The 18,891-nt window shown below is 43.7% G+C and overlaps 1 protein-coding gene and 1 long non-coding RNA gene across 3 annotated transcripts in view; one reads left to right on the top strand and one right to left on the bottom strand.

The window, feature by feature from the left end:
- Positions 1–15,735, top strand: part of LOC119403213 (acanthoscurrin-1-like) — a 38,540-nt gene extending 22,805 nt beyond the window's left edge. Inside the window, exon 2 of one of the 2 annotated variants that reach the window (XM_049418409.1) lies at positions 15,255–15,735. In XM_049418409.1, the coding sequence (XP_049274366.1) occupies positions 15,255–15,718 (464 nt within the window). In that variant the 3' untranslated portion in view covers positions 15,719–15,735. Of the gene's footprint in view, positions 1–15,182 lie in introns of both variants that reach the window. The other variant, XM_049418408.1, reaches the window with a different exon arrangement.
- The window catches only part of LOC125759532 (uncharacterized), a 42,404-nt gene that overhangs the window by 21,137 nt on the left and 2,376 nt on the right, over positions 1–18,891 (bottom strand). Inside the window, exon 2 of the long non-coding RNA XR_007417099.1 lies at positions 15,559–15,709. This is a non-coding gene — a long non-coding RNA (uncharacterized LOC125759532). The remainder of the gene's footprint in view (positions 1–15,558; positions 15,710–18,891) is intronic.

Consider the following 18,891-nt stretch of genomic DNA (forward strand, 5'->3'; position numbering starts at 1 on the left):
TCGTCGGAACCGGTGGTCTCGGATACGGAAGCGGTATCGGACTCGGTCGTCTTGGTTACGGTGGTCTCGGCTATGGCGGCGGTCTCGGCTACGGCAGAGGATTCCAGTCCGGCTACGGATCTTCGGCTGGTGGTCAGCAGGGCGGATACCAGGGTGGCGCTGCCGGACACAACCAGGGATCTGTGGGCTTTGGCGGTGGTGCTGCCAACAGGAACGTAAACGCCTACAACAACAACCGGGGATACAGCCACACTTCAGGATTCTCGGCCAGCGATAGCAAGAACTTCGGTTCCGGACACAAGCAGGGCTCTGCTGGATTCGGAAGTGGAGCTGCTGGAAACCAGGGCGGATACGGTCAGTCGACGTTCGGACACAACGCCGGTTCTGGCTTCGGTGGAGGATACCTCGGATAAAATTTACAGCCAATAAAACGTTTCTGCTCTGTGATATACCATTCTTGTGCCCTTCACTTGTTGTTCTAATTGACAAAAATAGGGCAAGCATCCCCAACCGAGCAAATACACCGAACACATATAATACAGTGATGATTAAGGGCATTGCTTGGCTTTCAAGTTCGGTTCACGTACATGAAAGCAGCAGGATTAACCACGGTCGGTTTACCTCGTGAAGAGTGCCAACGCCGCCTTGTCTCATTTTGTGTGGTTAGTGTCACAGGTCTTGTATGTGCGCCCGAAGGAGCACTAGATTATTTTTGACATACGACAAGTATACCTGAAGCACGTAGACCAAAGTAGTGCATTCAAAATATTTGACGGCGTGAATAATTGAGTCAGTGAAATATTCTGATACACTTGAAAAGCTCTACAAACGTCTGCATAAGAGCAAAAAGAATTAGATATCTAATATATACTGGCCCTATGTTCTTCTATTATTTTTTTTCTGTTTCTATCGCGTCGCAGTATTTCACAAGGACACCCTTACAACTCTAAACACATACTAAACTGAACACATTTTTATCTTTATAAAAAATTATGCAGAACTACTTCAGACTCATCCTTGAGTAATAAATGAGGCGCTTTGCGAAAAAAAAAATGCGGAGAAACTTATTAGTGCGATGGTGCCACATACAGCGACACATTTTTTAAAAAGTTGATCTCGTATTTAATATTCGTTTTTAATGATCACTATGACACTTCGTCAGTTATGACTATATATTGCATGTGAGGTGTTATTGTGACAATTTATTAAAAGATATTGCCATCTCTGGCTGTTTTCAGTCGTGCTTCTTGTAAGCTCGAAATACTTTCGCATAGTCTTGAGGCGCATAGTCTTGAGGCTACACAACCCTCATGTTGCGTTTTTCCATTTTTGTACACTGGTGCCGGCATTTTCACCAAGTATGTTTACAGTGCATGTACAAGAAAGTTTCATTTCCTATCTCAGGAGTTTGCTTCGCAGTCAGGTCAAATTTAAACTTCTGATCTCGGCTCTAGCAGCATTACTGAGGCGCATAACTCCCAATACTCCCGAAACACGCGCACCGATTTCTCCAGCGTGGCCTGTAATAACCCTGATGGGAGAGATGCGAAAGCGAGTACAGAGAGAGAGAGACATAAATAAATAGTGAAAGAAACAGAGAGGCATAAAAAGGGATATAAAGAAAGAGAAAATCATGGCGAAAACAATTCTGATGAGGCGGCGGGATTCGAACCCGCGTACCTACGATCCAATGGCGAATGTCCTGGCTATCCAGGCATGCTAGCAGAGCATAGCATATACTTTTAGAGTATTGTATAGCAAGATGGCGGGAAGGGGAGGGAGGGTGAGGAGGAGAGAAAGGAGGAGGGGAGATAGTAAAACATAGCATAGAGAGAAAGAAAGGGAAAAAAGACAGAGAAAGTGAGATAGAGGCAGTATGAACAGAGAGAAACACATAGAAAGAAAAAGGAAGCGATAAATCTAGAGAAAGAAAGACGGGCAAGAATGAGAAAGATAGAAAGAGCGAGAAAGACAAAGAGATACATAGAGAGAGAAAGAAAAAAGTAGAAATAAACAGAGACAAAAAAAAGGCATAGAATAAACAGAGATATGAAAGAAAAAGAAACAAGAGATGAACGAAGAAATAGAAAAATAAAGAGAAGCAAAGATGGCCGTCCCGCTCCGCGTTTCCTTGAGGCTTGGCAACACTAGTGCGAAGCATTGCGTAATAACAGTCAAGTGACTGATTTATCTAGTCACGTGACTACAATCACGTAACATCACGTAACATCCAGTCAGATGAGTAAAACCACGTAACACTCACGTGACTAAAATGACGTAACATGACGCAACTAGCCACATCACTAGAATCATGTAACATCGTGGGACTACTCGCGCGATTAAAAATAACGTAACATCACGCAATCTTTGGTCAAGTGATTAAGAATCACGAAACATTTTGTCACGCGACTAAAATCACGCAACGTTGCGTAATAGCTAGTCACTTGATATGTCCCCACCATAAACTGCCTAACAGCTAGTCGCGTGACTAAAATCACAACATCACGTAACACGTAGTCACGTTACATGTCTAGCCAAGTCTAGACATACTTATGCTACTAGCGAAAACTTAGCCTCTCACCAAAAGGTTGGCCTTACTAGCAAAACTCAGCTAGGTCGAACACTAGCTCCGCTGATGGTTCCAGCCTTGCGCCCCTAGTGCATGCTGCGCATTTTTTAAAATATTGACAACGCAAAGGAGCTTTTCACATAAGAGCAAAGGGCCTTGCCGCCGTAGAAGCATTTGCCTTCGTGATAATGAATGACTGAGCGTTTTTGTTTCATATCACATATTCACATATTTCCATGTTCACATTTCCATATCACATATTTACATATTGCAAACACTCGTCGGACTTGTAGCCAAAGGCTAGCTGAAGCTCCGATAAACGAAAAGGAAGTAAATCCTAAAAGACAACGCAAATAATTGGGTAAACATAAATGAGGGCGCAGCCTCAGCAGCAATCAAAAGGCAAAATAAATTTGTAGAAGCGTACTTCTCGATACCAATGATCAAGTTAAGGGTTACATACCAATACATGATAGTTCCTCTCCCGAATATAAGGAGTACAATTGCATATTCGTTACATACACCAGGAAAGGTGCGGGGCAAATTTTTGAGTAATGCGGAGTTGCTGTTGTGTATCATAGGTTTGAGAAATTAGCATATACAATACCAATACCACAAACAATACTACACATTGTTAAAGCATATTAACAAAATACACAAGTACTACACAATAAAACACAGAAAAATACGCAGAATAAGCTGTGCGACAGCGATAATCTGATAATAATAATACTGAAGAAGTGGTCATGGGGAGAAACTAATACAACGCAATCGCCAAGGGTTATCAGCTTCTCGTATATTTGTTTATTTCTTTTTTTTAGCGAAAATGACACTGGCGGTCATCAGAAAAAAAAAATGAAAAGAATGCGCGGCAGAGAGGCGACAGCCGCATATCAAATGTCCTACCAGTGCACCCGATATTACTATAAAAATGTTGCATAAATGCACCTCCACGGGTTCACTTCAAATAAACATGCACGCATTGTCATTAGCAGCTCTAAAAATGATAAAATCCCGATGGCCAGCTAAATATTTCAGCTGCAGTTACCACTCGAGTTTGCTGGACTACACCAAAAGACTATCCGCCTTAACAGTAATAATCCGAAAGCGACACGTTTTGAGACGGTTCTATTATGCAGGTACATACGCTAACGTTCAAAATAGCTTCTCTTTACTTATATGAATAAGATATTCGGATGTATGGACTGTTGTTACTACTCTTTTTGACGGTAGTAGCGTGTAGGTATGGAAATATACTCAAAGTACAAAGCTGAAGATATGATATAACAAAATGAAATGATAACTGTGCCATTGCAAAACATGTTATCTCACGATAATATTGAGTTGAAGCGATTCGGTCCTTCCCATTTTAACGATCGTTGTCAAAGAAAACGAGTATTGAAAACGTGACATGCTTCTCGTTGCATTTTCCTGCATTGTTACAAAGATTTTTGCTAAATGAGCCCAACATCAGATAACTGAAGGCTTTGAGGGCTCGACGAATTAGTGCCTTAGTGAAGCACGTTGTCGTAACGTTAAAAGTCTGAAACGTTTTACACGGTCAACAACAATCCCGATGGGATAACACAGACACAAATTTGTGCTATTGAAATAGAAGAGGTTCAAATCTGTCCTCTGCGTGCTTTTTTTGTATTTCGAAGAAAATCAACCTCGAAACCTTTGGGTATTCTTACTATGAGGGTAGGAAATTACTCGACACCGCTTTGAAGAACACTGAAGAGATCATAACATACTACGGTAGTGGATATCCTTTCTGGCAACATTCCGCACATATATTACGAGTTAAAGAAATACGAAATAGATAGGAAGGAAGAGGGGAAGACTGTGTGAATTGAGCCGGTTGATAGGAGGGGAAATGAGAGCACTGCACCATCCCGGGGAACAGAAGCAAGTTTCTACGAATACCACATAAATGACCAAGACGCGTTGAGCTTGAGAGATAACGTCCCCTACTTTTCAGCCAGGATTTTTTCGAAGATGGAAGCAACGCGTCCGCAACGCTGATCGCCTCGTAGAAACCATTATCCGTCATTTCCTGTTTTGTTTGTGTTTTTATATGGCTTTTCTGAAGACTCTTTCGAATGGGGTATAAATAGGACGACCCCGCACGGTAGAATTCAGTCACTGCCAGCGCTCGATTCACAGGTTTTTGGTTAAGCAAAGAGATTGCGTAAAACCCAAGAACCCTCGAACAATGAAGGTAACAAGATTTCTCTGTTGTAGCACGCTAATGTAGGTAACGTGCACTGATATTTGTGGCAGTGTTTCTATAATTTTCGCAGCAAAAGAAAAAGGTACATTTCAAGAATTAGACTTCGGCAAGAACTGAAGAAGCGTACTTTATAAAAAAGCCATTTTCCTAATCTTAATATTTTTCACTTTCAAAAAAAAAAATGAAAAGCCATTTTGGCACGAGATGTTGCGCGTGGCCAGCGAATGAATTGAAAGGAAGTGTACAAGCTAAGAGTAGAGAATTATATGCTGGTAACGATGACCGAGATACATTTGAGAATTTTCTGGAAATGTTAAATATGATTGCAGGCAGCAGTGATGCGAGTTACTTCATCGCTTTTCTACTACATCATTTTATTTGTGTAGTCTAAAATCATTAATGTATCATGTGATCCTATTTCCTCAACCAATTGTTAACATGGAGCTTTGACGAAAGTGTATACACATAACAGTTGGTAGAGTTGTCTCAGTTAGCATCACACTTAGGAGTGCAATACTAAAAGAAAAAAAGCAACCATCCTACAATTTGCATTTTGTGTGGCCATAAGTGATACACGTACGTATAGGCAACAGTGCGCAGTCCCACTGAATTTAAACTCCCATATGCTTCTAGGACAAACTTGGGACACAAAATAATACTGTGCCTTTTTGGATTATAAAGTATCTGTGAGCGTTCCGGCAATGCGAACATATTATACCGCAATGTTTAGTCCTGCAATACACAGAAGTAATATATAGAAGTATATAGAAGTAACAATAGAAGTAATGAATTCTTCGCCATTATTGTTCTTGATACAATGATTTAATATTGAGCCATTACAGCCTATTTCAACTATACGCATTTATTTCTTCGCAACAGTTCTTTGTCGCCGCCGCTCTCTGCGCCCTCGTGGCTTGCGGAGCCTTCGCTGAGGAAGCCGCTAAGAAAGAGAAGGTCGAAGGGCGCGGAGGCCTTCTGGGCGGTGGTCTCGGAGTCGGTGGCTACGGCGCTGGTGTGGGACCCGGTCTCATCGGCGCTGGTCTCGGAGGCGCAGGTATCGGGGCAGCTGGTCTAGGAGGCGTTGGTCTCGGAAGTGCAGGCATCGGGGCAGCTGCTCTTGGAGGTGCTGCTCTCGGAGGGGCAGGCATCGGAGCAGCTGGTCTTGGAGGTGCTGCTCTCGGAGGTGCAGGCATCGGAGCAGCTGGTCTAGGAGGTGCTGCTCTCGGAGGCGCAGGCATCGGAGCAGCTGGTCTTGGAGGTGCTGGCCTCGGAGGTGCAGGCATTGGAGCAGCTGGTCTAGGAGGTGCTGGTCTCGCAGGTGCAGGCATCGGAGCAGCTGGTCTAGGAGGTGCTGCTCTCGGAAGTGCAGGCATCGGAGCAGCTGGTCTTGGAGGTGCAGGCATCGGCGCAGCTGGACTCGGAGGCTATGGTGGAGCTGGCTTCGCCGGTCCTGCAGTGGTTGGCACTGGTCTCATTGGAACCGGTGGTCTAGGGTACGGAAGCGGCATCGGACTCGGGCGTCTCGGTTACGGTGGTCTAGGCTACGGCGGCGGTCTCCGCTATGGTCGAGGATTTCAGTCGGGCTAGGGCTCTTCGGCTGGCGGCCAGCAGGGTGGATTCCAGGGTGGTGCGGCTGGGCACCCCCAGGGATCTGTGGGCTTTGGCAGTGGTGCTGCGAACAGGAACGTGAACGCCTACAACAACCGGGAATACAGCCACACCTCGAGATTCTCGGCCAGCTACAGCAAAACCTTCGGTTCCGGACATAACCAGGGTTCTGCCGGGTTCCGAAAAGGAGCTGCTAGTCAGCAGGGAGGGTACGGACAGTCGTTGTTCGAACACAACGCTGGTTGTGGCTTTGGTGGAGGATACCTCGGACAGAATTGACAGCCAATAAACATTTCTTGTCTGTGATATTCCATTCTTGTGCTCTTTACTTTGAGTTCTAATTGACATATAGGGTTAGCATCCCCAAGAGAATAAATGCACAAAACATACACAAAAACAATGACGATAAATGGCTTTTTGCCTTCAGATTCGGTTCGGGCAAACGGAGGCAACAGAAAAGAACACGGGGTGTGTTCAGGTGAACGAACATGCTGTTCTGGTCACCATTTTTATTTTTCATGAAATTTTCTTTTGGCGCATGCTGTAAACCCAACAATAATCTCAAAGTTAGTTCTGCGAAAATAAATTTCACGGCCTAGAAATATACAAATTTTGGCCGAAAAAAAAACTTTTGCGCCCCTTTCGCAATTCTTGATCATTGAGCGCACCTATAGAAAAAAACTTTGGCCGCAATATTTAAATTCATCAAAGAGCAATTGAAATGCAGTCTGATGAGTATTTTCTGCTCTTTGCAGTGGAAGTACTATTGAGAAAAATATTACAAACAAGGTAAACTGAACAAAATGCCTGTATTTCAGGAATTTATTGCTGCAGGCAACTCAAACTTAGAGTAATAAAACCCGGTAAATATTTACTTTGATATCTCAGCTTTTTTGAAAATTTCGTGCTTTTCACACTCACCGTTATACTTCAAAATTTTGCGGAAAAGTATGGCGTTTTCCAATAATGCCGAAGTTAGTAAATAGTTTTCTCAAAAGGACCATCTCAAAAGGACCATTTTTAATTTTCTTAGATGTCTCTCTGATTGAAGTCAAGGACGTTGTCTACCAATATGCGTAAAAATTCGGCAGATCCCTCGCCTTGTGAGAATCAGTTTCACGCGAAGCAGCTTTATATGACTGCTGTCAAAAAGATTCCATTTTTTGGCTTTGAGGCAAGCGTTACGAGGTGGATCGACGTGCCTTTTGTAAGTGTCGTAGTTGTGCGCACATAGTCTGCTTACCAGGCGTATTGATAACAGTGGCGTTTAAGGGATAACTTATGGTCTGACGTAACGTCAGTACTGTCTGCACTCAAGTTAGAGCACGTACGTCAGTATCATCGAAACGAAGTGCACTTTACGGTGGGGTGATGTGAATATCATACGTAACTTCCGTTAGCTTATTCCTCCGTGGTCGAGCAACGTTTGAGTATAGCTTGTTGAATCATAGGCATATATTTCGTGATGTCTATTAGACTGCTTATAAAAGCAGAGCAAACACTGGAACCACAGACGTTAACCTGAAATGACGCCTGTATCGTAGGAGTATATATGTACAGTTTATTGCGTTGTGATAAAATTATATAGCCAGCACCACAACCACAATTGACGTTGCACCGACACTACGCCTGCATAGGGTGTTTTTCCAAAGCAGTTTTTGGACCTGGCGTGGCTCTGTTGTAGAAAACCTCACTGTCAAGCAAAATGCTTGGGTTCGATTCCTGCTGGGATCCTAGTTTTTATTCTTCGCATTGGTCGGGTCGACGCTGCCGATGTCTGTCTTTCTTAACGTTCTCGCATTTAAATTACCAACGTCAGTTCTCGCCGTTCCTGGGTAGATATAAAATGTGAATCACCTGTGGCGCATACCCCTACACCACGGCCCGTGGTAAACGGACATGTGTCACACGTGTCTAAGGGAAAGGGTTTTACGGCGTTCGCGAAAGGATTTTCACGTTATTCATGCCATGAGCAGACAGTCATATTCGTCAAGTGCTCTTACGCTGCCATGCCAATTTTGGTCTACACCGAGTTAAGGAGGCGATCACCCAGACGTAGGCGGCTAGATAGATAGATAGATAGATAGATAGATAGATAGATAGATAGATAGATAGATAGATAGATAGATAGATAGATAGATAGATAGATAGATAGATAGATAGATAGATAGATAGATAGATAGCCATCTTAACACAGCGCACACACACGAACACAGAAGAATAAGGAAACGACGACACGAGCGCTGACTATCAACTGAATTTTCTTTTATTCACCACACACATAACACAATACACAAGCATAGATAGATAGATAGATAGATAGATAGATAGATAGATAGATAGATAGATAGATAGATAGATAGATAGATAGATAGATAGATAGATAGATAGATAGATAGATAGATAGATAGATAGATAGATAGATAGATAGATAGATAGATAGATAGATAGATAGATAGATAGATAGATAGACTCAAAGGGCCTTGGGTTTCAGTTGAGCTGCTAACAAGTTATAATGCGTAGAATATGACTAAGTAAGCCTAGCGGCCACGCCAACAATAGTGTGTTGCAAATCGAGAGCGAGCTGTTCAAAATAATTGCGCGCTGTATAATAACATAGCCGCTGTCCCAAAACAACAAATGCGCCGACAGATTGCATGGTGCGCCACGCTTTGTCTCGTGATCGGCTGCATGGCAAGCTTGAGTGACGACCCGTAGCAGCGGCTACCCGACGCTGCAGGCGCTCACATTACCAGTGCCGCTTCGATTGCGGGCGAGCTTCGTTATCGCGATGAAAACGACGCTCAGAGGGTGAATGAACTAAGGAATTTGTCATTACTATAAGTAAAAGCTGTTAATTTCTAACAAGGTTGCCACCTGATAAAGTTGCGTGGCCACCTTCACTCAGGCGGCGTACCAGCTCTCACACTTGGCGGCATCGCCAAGTGAATAGTGCGGGATGGATTGCAACGCAGTCTTTATAGCTTGAAGACGGAGCGGCGAGCTGAACGGTAAAGCCCGTAAAAGCGTTGTGGCCTTCAGCTCTCAATCAAAAGCAAAATATGCGTATGACTACGAGACGAATAGAGATTTAAAATAGCTATATTCAGCGCAATATATTCACATGCTACTAAAGTAAACGTATGGGACCCGCGTTCGGCACACACGCCAAGTATAGGGCTTATATAAAGCTTCAGAACGATGACATTGTTCTTAAATTATCATTGCTCTTCATTTAAGAGCGAGGACGTTTTCTGCCGTATAAGCATTTGCCTTCGTGATAATGAATGCATGAGTGTTTTTTTAAGTTATTACAAATGACACATTGCAAACACTTGTCGGACTTGCAGCCAAAGGATAGTTGAAGGTCCGATAAAGAAAAAAGCAATGAAATCCTGAAATAGCAAAGGAGAAAATAGATTATGTGGGTAAACAAAAGTGAACACGAATTCTCAGCAACAATAAAAGAGGAAGTCAATTTGACTTCGTAGAAGCGTACATCTCAATAACAACGATCAAGCTAAGGGCTAAATACAAGTGCAGGATAGTTGCTATTGCGATTATAAGACGTACAGCTGCATGTGCGCTACACACCCCGGAAAAGTTCTATGGTGGAAAATTTTGAGCAATGCGCAGTTGCTATGAGGTATCATAGATTTTATAAATTAGCATATGTAATGAGCTATACCAAAATTATTAGACATATTTTTAATACATATTAACACAATACACAAGCATTTTACTAGGCAACTTCACTAACCTTTGTTGCACATTGCTGCACGGTGAGAGATCGAATGGTGCGAAGTTACATTTGTGGTATAGCGCGAAATGTAACCAGTGAGCATACCTCAGAAAAGAATACGAACGCCCCAAAAGCAATGACTGACTTCAGTATATTCGATTGCAGCACCTGTGCGCTACGTGCCATGAAAGTGCTGTTGACTTTCTTGCGGCCCACGAGCCTGAACGACACTTTCTTAACTTGTGTGGCTGTATGTGTTATGCTAATGAGCACTAACAGACAATAATGCCAAGGAAAGTATAGGGGATGTTTTTACTAGTAAATGTAAGGTAAATGTGAAGAAAGAAAAGTGGACGAAAGGATAGCTTGCCGCGGGCAGGGACCGAACCTGCGACCTTCGAATAACGCGTCCGATGCTCTACCAACTGAGCTACCGCGGCGGCCATCCCCCCGTGCACTTTATAGGGTATATATGTACATTTAAACGTGGGAGCGTTAGCGCCGCCAGTAGCCATGACGGCGAGTGTGGCACACCCTTTTTTGCCTGTTGGCGTCACGTAGCACGTGAACTTATTACGAGCTGGCAGCTGACCAATAATCCCTCGCATACTACCTGAAAGCATCAAGTCTGCCAGAACGAGACCCTCGCTATGAATGAAGGAAAGAAGTGTTAATTTCAAGGGCTCGTTTTCTTTGTTATGCGTTTCAAGGGCTCGTTTTCTTTGTTATGCGTTTATCAGTGTATATATCATAATCGTCACCAAGCACCTGGAGTAGCATGTCAGGCGAATAGCCAGACGAACATCATATCCACCTTTCCATTAAAATGTTCTCTCTCTCTCGATTGCCATAGAAATCAATGTCGCTGACCAAACTGATTCATTCCGAAACGAGCTCTTGCGTTCACTTCGATTTGTGATATGGCACATCAGTATTTGTGTCATAGTGAAATTTGGCAATGCACTTATCGAAATTACAATTTGCGGCAATATTCACGACCTTTCTCATAAAGTGATGTAGATTGAATTGTGCATGTGCGAAAACCTGATAGCAGCAATAATTCGGGAGAAGTCGCGGAAAAAGTAGTACAGAGAAATACTCGCCGTATTATCAGGTTCCCGTGAATTCCTGTTATGTTTTTTCTTGAGGAAAATGACCCTTGTGGATATCACTCACTCACTCACTCACTCACTCACTCACTCACTCACTCACTCACTCACTCACTCACTCACTCACTCACTCACTCACTCACTCACTCACTCACTCACTCACTCACTCACTCACTCACTCACTCACTCACTCACTCACTCACTCACTCACTCACTCACTCACTCACTCACTCACTCACTCGCTCACTCACTCACTCACTCACTTACTCACTCACTCACACGCGCGCGCACGCACACGCACACGCACACACACACACACAGACACACACACACGCGCGCACGCACGCACGCACACACACACACACACACACACACACACACACACACACACACACACACACACACACACACACACACACACACACACACACACACGCGCGCGCACACAAATGCGTGGCAAAGAGTAACAGTCGCATATCAAACCTCTCAACAACGCACTCGATATTACTACATAAATGTTGAATAAGTGCCCCTCCACAGGTTGAGATGACTTAAACATGCACGCATTGTGATTACAGCACTACAAATTACAAAAGGCAGTGTGCCAGTTGAAATATTTCCGGTACACTTATCTCTTGAATTTGATGCACTACGCCAAGAGAACGTTAATTTAAACATTTCAATTATAGAAGCACATCCGCCTTTACGGACATAATAAAAAATAGACCCCTTTTGAAGCGGTTCTATTATGCGGATACATACACCACAGTTCATTGTACATTTGTTTATTTATGTGAATAAATACGACGTTCCAACATATATACGGTTTTCGCTACTCTTGTTGACGCTATTAACGTGTAGATGCAAAAATTTCACATTATAAAGCCAAAAATAGGAAACAAGAAAACTTAAATGAGAACCGTGGTAAAATAGGGTATTTGACAATAGTATTGAGTTCGAAGAATTCGCTTTATCGCCTTTTTAACCGTTGTTGTCAAATATTACGAGTATTGAAGCGCGACATGCTTGTTCATCTTTCCTGCACTGTTACAAAACTCTTTTCTAAATGCACCCAACACTACATAGCTTAAAGCTTCGTTGGCTCTGCGAAGTAGTGCCTTAGTGAAGCACATTGTCTTAAAGATAAAGATCTGAAACACTTCACATATGGCGAACAACAGTCTCGACCGGACATGGCAGACAAAAAACTGTGCTGGTAAAACGGAGGGGACCCCAACATGTGCGCTGCGTACTTTTTTTTCCTATTTCGAAGAAAACCGATCGCAATACCTTTGGATGTCAAATACTTTCTTTGAAGTTCGGATATTACTAGACATCGCTGAAGTGCACTGAAGAGATCATGACATACAACAGTAGCGGATATCCTTTCTGGCGACATTCCGCGCGTATAGTAGGAGTTAAAGAAAAACGATAGGAAGCGAAAGGGGAGGACCGTGCGCACTGAGCTGGTTGACAGGACGGGAAGCGAGAGCACTGCACCATGGCAGGGAAGAGACGCAAGGTTCTACGAACACCAGATAGATCGCCGAGACCCACTGTGGTTGAGAGATAACGTCTCTAATTCTTCAGCCTGGGTTTCTTCGAGGAGGGACGCCTCACGTAACTCATGGTGATCGCCTCATAGAAACAATTATTCGTCATTTCCTGTTGGTTAGCCTTGCGACTAGAAAGGTACCCACTACGCCATAAATCACAATTTTTGTGAAGTTGGGAAGCACCTACTAAGCCAATATTCGTCATTCTGCGGAGAAGCGAGGCACCAGCTACACGTCTGTAAGGCATTATGTGCACTTTGTTGACGCTACGACTGATGACGATGAAGAATTATGGCTCAGCCCTTTGTAACGGGTTGGAATCTTTAAACGGCCCACCAGTTAGGTAATTTGCATTGGGTGACGCCCGGTCGCTATTTCCCTCCCCATCATGCTGTATAACATACGTTGACGTGGGAGAGAGACGGGGGGGGGGAGGGGGGCGAAGAACTTTACTGAGACTCCGAGGAAATGAATCATGTGCTTATGGGCCTCCTTGGCAACCAAAACAAGTGCACTTGCGAGGAACCCACTACGCTATAAATCATTGTAATTTTACTGAGACCCCGAGGAAGTGGATCATGCGCTTATGGGCTTCCTTGGCAACCAATACAAGTGCTCTTGCGAGGAACCCACTACGCTATAAATCATTGTAATTTTTGAGAAGTAGGGCAACAGGCACTGTGCCATTTTTCGTCATTCTACGTAGAGCGTTGGTACCTGCTAAACCCATGTAAGGCATTATGCGCACTTTGTTGATGCTGTGCCTGATGACGATGAAAAATTATGGCAGAGTCCTCTGTAATAGGTTGGAAGCATTCAACAACCTACTCGTTGCGCATTTCGCATTGTGTGACGCCTGGTTACAGAATTCGCGTTGTGCGATGCTTGGTGCTTACTTTACTCTTCTACCACGCTATATTGCATATGCTAATGTGGTTCCTTCCCGACATGAAGCCTGTATAGGACCTTTTTGCAAAGCAGTTTCAAGCACCGGCATGGCTCAGAGGTTGAATACTGGGCTCCCACGCAGAGGGCCCAGGTTCGAACCTCGTTCCATCCTGGAATATTTTTCTATTTCGTTTTTTTTTCTTATTTCGAGCGATACTGGTTACGGACACCGGCGGCGGCGGCGGCGGCGGCGGACAACGCGCCAAAAACGGCCGGTGAAATGATCTCATAACAGCTTTCGCTGTAAAATCCGCCAAGAATGAAGGTAAGAATATTTGTCTGTTGTGGCGCGGTAATATACGTAATGTGCAGTGGTATTTGTGAAAGTCTTTGTTTAACATTTGTGTTTCAAACAAGAGAAACAACAGTTCTCAACTGTTAGACATCGGGAAAGATTAAAAGAGCATTTTGTAAAAACAATTTTCTTTAAAATAAGTATTTTTCTTTTTGAAAAACTATGAAAAGCGCTTTTGACACCAGATGCTACGTGCTGGAAGCGAATTACGTGCGCAAGACAATACTTAGAAGTGTATAATCTAAGAGTAGATGAGTACAAAAAGTTTACCGCTTACCATGACCGACATACATTTGAGAATTATTTGGCAAGGTTTAAAATGTTTGAAGGGAAAGATGATCACGAGCTCCTTCGTCACTTTTGTATTACAACTTCATCGTTTTCTTTGTTTAGTGTTAAACCCATTAAAGCATCATTTCATTCTATGTCTTCAAATCAAAGTTCAAATATGCCTCTGAAGAACGTGCATAGATATAAAAGTTCATGGAGCTATAGCTGTTAGGAGCGCACTCGGTATTGCCATATTTCAATAAAAGCAACCGTCGTACACTACGTATTGTGCGCACCCAGGAGTGATATACATACGTAGATGCCACAATGCGCAGTTTCACCGAGTTTTCAAGTGCGATATGTTCTTTAAGGCGCACTTCGGATAAACTATAACACAGTGCCTTTTTTATTACCAACACAACTGTGAGTTCCTGCAAGGCAAGCAAAAAATTATTAATGACTTGTCCTCGTTCACAGTGTTACATTAACTGAGAGGATGAATTATTAATGACTTGTCCTCGTTCACAGTGTTACATTAACTGAGAGGATGAAAAGCACTAAACTGGCTTCACCTTCTCGACTGAAATAATGAATTCCCTTTCATTAGTAGTATCATGCATAAATTACAATAGTTAGCCATGACCACCTACATTACCATGTAAATTTTTTTCTTCTAAACACAGTTCTTCGCTGTCGCCGCTCTCTGCACCCTCGTGGCTTGCGGAGCTTCCGCCAAGGAATCTGCCAAGAAGGAAAAGGTCGAAGGGCGCGGAGGCCTTCTGGGCGGTGGTCTTGGAGTCGGCGGCTACGGCGCTGGTGTAGGACCCGGTCTCGTCGGTGCTGGTCTCGGAGGTGCAGGCATCGGAGCAGCTGGTTTTGGAGGTGCTGGTCTCGGAGGTGCAGGCATCGGGGCAGCTGGGCTAGGCGGCTACGGAGGAGCTGGTATCGCCGCCCCGGCAGTGGCAGGCACTGGTCTCGTCGGAACCGGTGGTCTCGGATACGGAAGCGGCATCGGGCTCGGTCGTCTCGGGTATGGTGGTCTCGGTTACGGGGGCGGTCTCGGCTACGGCAGAGGATTCCAGTCCGGCTACGGCTCATCGGCTGGTGGTCAGCAGGGTGGATACCAGGGCGGTGCTGCCGGACACAACCAGGGATCCGTGGGCTTCGGGGGTGGTGCTGCCAACAGGAACGTGAACGCCTACAACAACAACCGGGGATACAGCCACACTTCGGGATTCTCGGCCAGCGACAGCAAGAACTTCGGTTCCGGTCATAACCAGGGTTCTACCGGGTTCGGAAAAGGAGCTGCTGGTCAGCAGGGAGGGTACGGGCAATCGACATTCGGACAGAACGCTGGCTCTGGCTTCGGTGGAGGATACCTTGGTTAAAATTCACAGACAATAAAACCTGCTTTTGTTTGACATGCTGTTCTTGTGCTATAGTTTTGGTGCTCGAGTTGGCAGAAATATAAAAAGTTGCATCAGCCAACTGGACCGGAAGCGCGCAACGAGTGTCATTTACTGCACTTTTACTCAAGTTCATCTAGAGGATAAAAAGTTATTATTGTCGATATACCCTTCAGCACTGAAAATGACAGTTGTCTTCCCTTTAAGTTACTTGAATAGGTCCTTTCCATTTCAAGATTATCCATGGACCATAGCTAACCATTCGCTGTAGAAAACCCTACACGCACGTTCCACATTTAGGCCACCCACTAACTATCAGGCCTATATAGGCAGCGCGCTGCAAAAATGATTGTTCAGTTCTGCTGTGTTCTAACTCGCTTGCTGTGGAGAGGTTGAGGTTTATAGTACCTCTGCTGCTCCGTTTCGATAAGTTATGCAGCGAAAAAAAGAAAGTGGTTACCGCAAAAACGAAAATGAACAATACAATACATATAGCAAACTGAAACAAATAAGAAGTACCATGGAAATATGTAGTTCAGTTGCAGGCGTTGACTTTTCATTAGGACGTTCACACGCATTTCTGTAGAAGTTCTAGCCACAGTACACGATCTAAGACATCACTTCGCATATAGCTACACATAGCTGCTCAACACAAACGCTTATCTAGTTCAGTGTCCACTAAGGAATCTTTTAAGATGATCGCCTTTGGCCAAAGTTGCTTTCATGCCAATACCACGGTTCAAGTAATTTTTGTAATCTGAGGGGGAGCCTGCCCATACTTGCTAGTCTATTATCTAACTTCTTCTTTTCATTTACGTACTTTACGCATTCCAGAAGAATGTGATCAACATTGCCATCTTCATGACCACAGCAGAACTCATGGTAGTTTGGCCGGTTCATTTTCTACAGGAAACTTTCTGTGCGCTAGTTCCAGTCGAAGTCTGTCAAGTAGCGTCTCTCCGTGCCGTGGAGATCTTCTGCTACTGATAATTTTCTTTGTGAATCGACTTCATGTAGTAATGGTTGCTTTGATTTAGTACTATCAACCCACGTTCCCATGGAACAGTCGTTAAATCCTTGCGTTATAATATTTCGGCTATCCGCACTAGACATTGGAATTTCGCTATCCCATCTTTCATTCAAGGCTTTTTACAGCGAAAGCTGTTACGAGATCAAAACAGTGCCGTAGTTGTCCACCGCCGCCGCTGTCGGTGTCCGTAATCGCTATCGAACGAAATAAGAGCAAAAAAAATAAATAAAAAATACTCATGATCAGATGGGATTTGAACCCTGTGTCTAGACTGAATGAAAGCTTATTTTGAAGGGAGGCCAATTGATTTATGGGAAACAAAAATTGTATGCTTGACCCCACATTGACACAGAGCCACATCAACTTAGTATGCTCCTTAGTGTCAGTGGGGTTCGATCCCGGCCGCGGCCATCACATTTCAATGGAGGCAAAATACTAGAGCCTCGTGTAGTTTGCGATGTCAGTGCAAGGTAATGAACTCCAGGTGGCAGAAATTCTCCGGATACCCCACTGCGGTGTCTCTCATAACCTCAGTCTCTTTGAGACGTTAAATCCCAGAAACCAAACGGTAGTGTCTGTGGGTGTTGACAAATTGTTGTCATAGTTGTCTTCTATGTCGCCCCGTAACAACGGTATACAAGCTCTACGGTCTAATAGTATTTGTAGAAGCAACAGGCAGCACACAAAGTCATGCAACCAACATTTGAAGGGTGCTGTTCGTGTAGCTTCGTGGCCTTCTATTTGACTAACGCACTCACTAGCAACTTTGTACTAATGAGTCCATAAACTAATCTTTGTCTACGCGAGTTTTCAAGATATAAAACATTCAAGAACGGGCAAGAATTGTAAGACGTATTATGCAATCAAACTTCTCATCAAGCGAACACAGGTCAGTAAAAGGAGTAAACACTCCCCTGGTAATTAGTTTGTTGAGCATATTCTGCATATTCTGTCATCCTCGAATTCAACATCGCTCCTCGAACAGGGTCATCCCCAAACAAGCCCTGCTTTTCACATAGATTTTACGTATGATACGTCAGTGATCGTATCGCATACAGTTTGACCTCATGCACCTGAGGGACTGTCAATTTGCGGTTCGCTATGTTTGAGTTAAAGTTAGGCAGCACAAATTGCGCAGGTGTGATAACATGATAACAGCGATGATCCAGGAATGACGGTCACAAACAAAAATAGAACATAATCGTAGCAGCACTATACGGCTTTCAAAAATGATTCTTTCTTGCTTGCACGAAATAACACTAACAAATATAACGAGGAAAAATGTGCACGGCAAAGACTGTAACCGCATAAGAGGTCTTATCAGCGTGTCTAATATTCTTTTTTTATAACTTTCGCATAAGCGATTTTTCGCGACTTCAGCCGATCTTACTAAACACGACTGCGCATCATTAGCTAAATGAACAAAATTACAAAATGCATTCATCCAGCGAAAGAAAGTCTGAAACAGTCTGCAGTTGGGTTCACTGAGCTACACAAAGAGCGCACGGTTTAAATTTCTAACTGATGAAAGGCAATATTGCAAAAGCAATATTCCGATACCAACGCATGTTGGAAGTTTTTAAGAGGTGTGAGTTATGCTAACGTTCCATGTAGGCAACTCTAACGACGTAATTAACCATGAAGATATTGGCCTTTACGGGCGCTACCGGCTGCTCTTGATCTAGAAATCTCACAACATACATCAAAAAGGTAAATGTAACGAAATTATAATACAATGGGGGATCACACGCTCTCTCGGGGTAATAATAAGTTCAGTTCATTCGCTAACTTCCCTTGCTAACCACCACTGTTAAGTTAAATGACTATTGAACTCAGAACAACCTTTCCATCTCTTTAACACGTTGTTGCACACTATGCTCAGCGCATGCCTCACCCTATAGTCTGAAGCTGTCACAGCCAGCTTTGCAAAAAAATATTTTCTTTTAAAGCATGCTACACCAAAGTAAACTAACTCGTAGTGTTTCAAATGATCAACAACGCCCAAGAAGGGCAAAAGTAGACGCGCGCTTGTGTCATTCAGACAGGAGAAGACGACATCTGTCACGTATTTACTGATTTCGAGAGAAAAACTAGCGACGAGTTGAACAATTTCTAGCGAAAAACT

Source organism: Rhipicephalus sanguineus, chromosome 8, assembly GCF_013339695.2.
Source record: "Rhipicephalus sanguineus isolate Rsan-2018 chromosome 8, BIME_Rsan_1.4, whole genome shotgun sequence".
NCBI lineage: Eukaryota > Metazoa > Arthropoda > Arachnida > Ixodida > Ixodidae > Rhipicephalus > Rhipicephalus sanguineus.